The sequence below is a fragment of the Bactrocera tryoni genome, unplaced genomic scaffold, assembly GCF_016617805.1.
Source record: "Bactrocera tryoni isolate S06 unplaced genomic scaffold, CSIRO_BtryS06_freeze2 scaffold_7, whole genome shotgun sequence".
NCBI classification, from domain to species: domain Eukaryota; kingdom Metazoa; phylum Arthropoda; class Insecta; order Diptera; family Tephritidae; genus Bactrocera; species Bactrocera tryoni.
The window spans coordinates 8,256,179-8,258,779 of NW_024396366.1; the positions used below are offsets into that span (position 1 = coordinate 8,256,179).

Genomic DNA, 2,601 nt, shown 5'->3' on the forward strand with positions numbered 1-2,601 from the left:
GCATCGCTTGATGCAGCAAATGGTCCGACAAGAATTACAAGCCTCTGCACCATATAGCAGGACGGGAATTATGAGGGACTTATAGAGTTTAGTTTTTGTTCGTCGAGAGAGGACAAGAATTCTATATACCGCGACTAAAGCCACAAATTAAAAGAACCATTTTCATGTGTAAACAGTGTACTATGTACAAGCACAAGATGCGTACGCAGATCATGGCAGCCCTACCACCTGAACGCTGCAACTATGCTTTACCCTTTACCATCACTGGGGTTGATTTTGCTGGACCTTTCCAGATAAAGGCCTCGATGCTAAGGTCTTCCTCATTTAGAAAAGGGTATGTGGCTGTCTTTGTATGTTTTACAACAAAGGCAGTACACCTCGAGCTATGTTCGGATCTGACTACTGCGGCTTTTCTTGCAGCATTTGCCCGCTTTGTCGGACGACGCGGATTTCCTTTAAAAATTATGAGCGACAATGGAAAAAACTTTGTCGGAGCTCAAAGAGCCACGGAAAAAGAGTTTTTACAATTCATGAAAGAAGTATCCCCCGAAATTGTCAAAAAATATGCACCCCAAGGGATCGATTGGCAATTCATACCCCCATGTTCTCCTCACATGGGCGGACTCTGGGAATCAGCAGTAAAGAGCTTTAAGTCCCATTTAAAGAAAACGGCTGGTAACCATAAATTCAATTATGAGGAGTTTACGACATTGCTCGCTCGTATCGAAGCCGTACTAAACTCTAGACCTATCTCACCACTCTCGCAAGATCCCTCCGACTTCACAGCTTTAACCCCAGGGCATTTTCTAAAAGGAGCACCCATTCTGGCCATACCTGAGCCAGGCGTGGAGTCGCTATCCATATTAAACAGATGAGAACGAATTAAAATTCTCCATCATGACTTCAGCCGCCGATGGAAGGAAGACTACATAAAGGACCTTTACAAGAGATACCGGTGGAAAACTCAAGAAAAGGCACCAAGGCTTGGAGACTGCGTCCTTATACAAGATGATTGTCTCCCTCCTACGGAATGGCGACTCGGCCGCATAAAACAACTTCATTACGGTTCCGACGGTCATGTTCGAGTAGTTGAACTCCGCACTCAAACCCGAACGCTAACCAGACCGCTCGTCAAACTATGCTATCTACCAACCGCCGAAGGTAAAGAAACGTAAAACCGAAACCGCAATATTAACAAATCAATAAATCGATAAAACATATAAACCGCTTACCAAAACGAAACCTCGAATAACATAAATGACACAAAAGACTTAACATAAATGTCTGATAAAAAAAATGACATCCTATTCATGCCACATATCGTGGCACAAAAGTTCATATTATTGTAAATTTACCAATATCTTTCTAATATCATCATTTCTCTCACAGAGTAATATGGACGTGGATATGGCATCATCGTCAACGCCAACCATGCGCTCGGCAGTTTCCGCCCCTCGCTCCGAAGCTGCCCCAATAGCAGCACCCCGGACCAACATGGCACCGGCAGCGCCTCGAACAACAACAGGCGCCACCGCGACAACGGCTCCGCGTCAAAGCACGCCAGCATTACCAGCGGATCTGCAACTAATTCGTTGTCCACTATGCCGCCGCCCGCATCGGCTATCGCACTGCGGTATCTTCAAAGGCATGCCGCCGATGCAACACCAGCAGGTGGCACAGGCGCACGGGTATTGCCTGAATTGTCTGGCAACTTCCCATGCAACTCAGGAGTGCCCATCAAATAATCGTTGCCAAATCTGTGTGCGGGCTCACCATACGCTGTTGCACCGCACTACCAGACGCGACTCCGGGCGACCACCGGCTCCTCGCACCAGCGGTAACGTCAGGCGTTCTCAAAGAACGCCTGTGACGGCTTATCGCCGGCGTGGACACTTTCCAGCAGAATCTCGTTCCTGGCGCCAAAACCGGACAACGTCAACACGGCGCCATCAGCTTAGGCCGCAATCCCGGCGGTCAACAGGCCTCAGCAGCGTTGTAGCTACGCTACAGCAGCTACAGCGGCTTCTAGGCTAAATACTCGCCTAGGGGGGCCGGGATGGCTAAATGAGTAGCGACGTCACATCAGATGTACATCATTTCACCACACCGAATCACATTAACACACACACACGCACATGCACCAAAACGCGATGACGTTCTACGTTCTAATTAGAACAAAAAGACAAGAGAAAGGCGCTCGCGCCCCTTTGTTCGTTACGACATCGATCGAGCAACACCTCCGCTTTTCGCAGCATCCCGGTTCTTTCCGCTACGTACCCGTTTGTGTATATATACATATATCTATTTAACGTTTTCAAAAGAACTACTGTTTGGCAATTTGTAGCCGCGTTTGCTCATTTGTACATTTATATATATAACATACATACATTGTAACTCGAACTTAAATTTTTAAAACATTTTAAAAACACATTTTTTTATATTATTTTCTAAGTGCATTTTATAAAAATAAAAGTTTATAACGATTCTTTGGAATCTGGTGCATTTTGGTTTTAAAAGAAAGTGTGGTTGGCCAGCAAGGTGAGTAAATTATACAAATTGCGTGCATGTTTAAACTCAACAAAGATTTATCATTCCTTACCT

General features: G+C 45.7%; 1 protein-coding gene across 1 annotated transcript; it reads left to right on the forward strand.

Annotated features, from left to right (window-relative positions):
* Nucleotides 1-1,295: 1,295 nt before the first annotated feature.
* LOC120781670 lies at nt 1,296-2,187 on the forward strand. Its single transcript, XM_040113894.1, has one exon. The coding sequence runs from the start codon at nt 1,297-1,299 to the stop codon at nt 2,032-2,034; it is 738 nt and encodes a 245-aa protein (XP_039969828.1). The 5' UTR covers nt 1,296; the 3' UTR covers nt 2,035-2,187.
* The last annotated feature ends 414 nt before the right edge of the window (nt 2,188-2,601 follow it).

Excerpts from the sequence above, each read along its gene's own strand:
- LOC120781670 (XM_040113894.1), top strand. The coding sequence starts at position 1,297 with ATGACATCCTATTCATGCCACATATCGTGGCACAAAAGTTCATATTAT.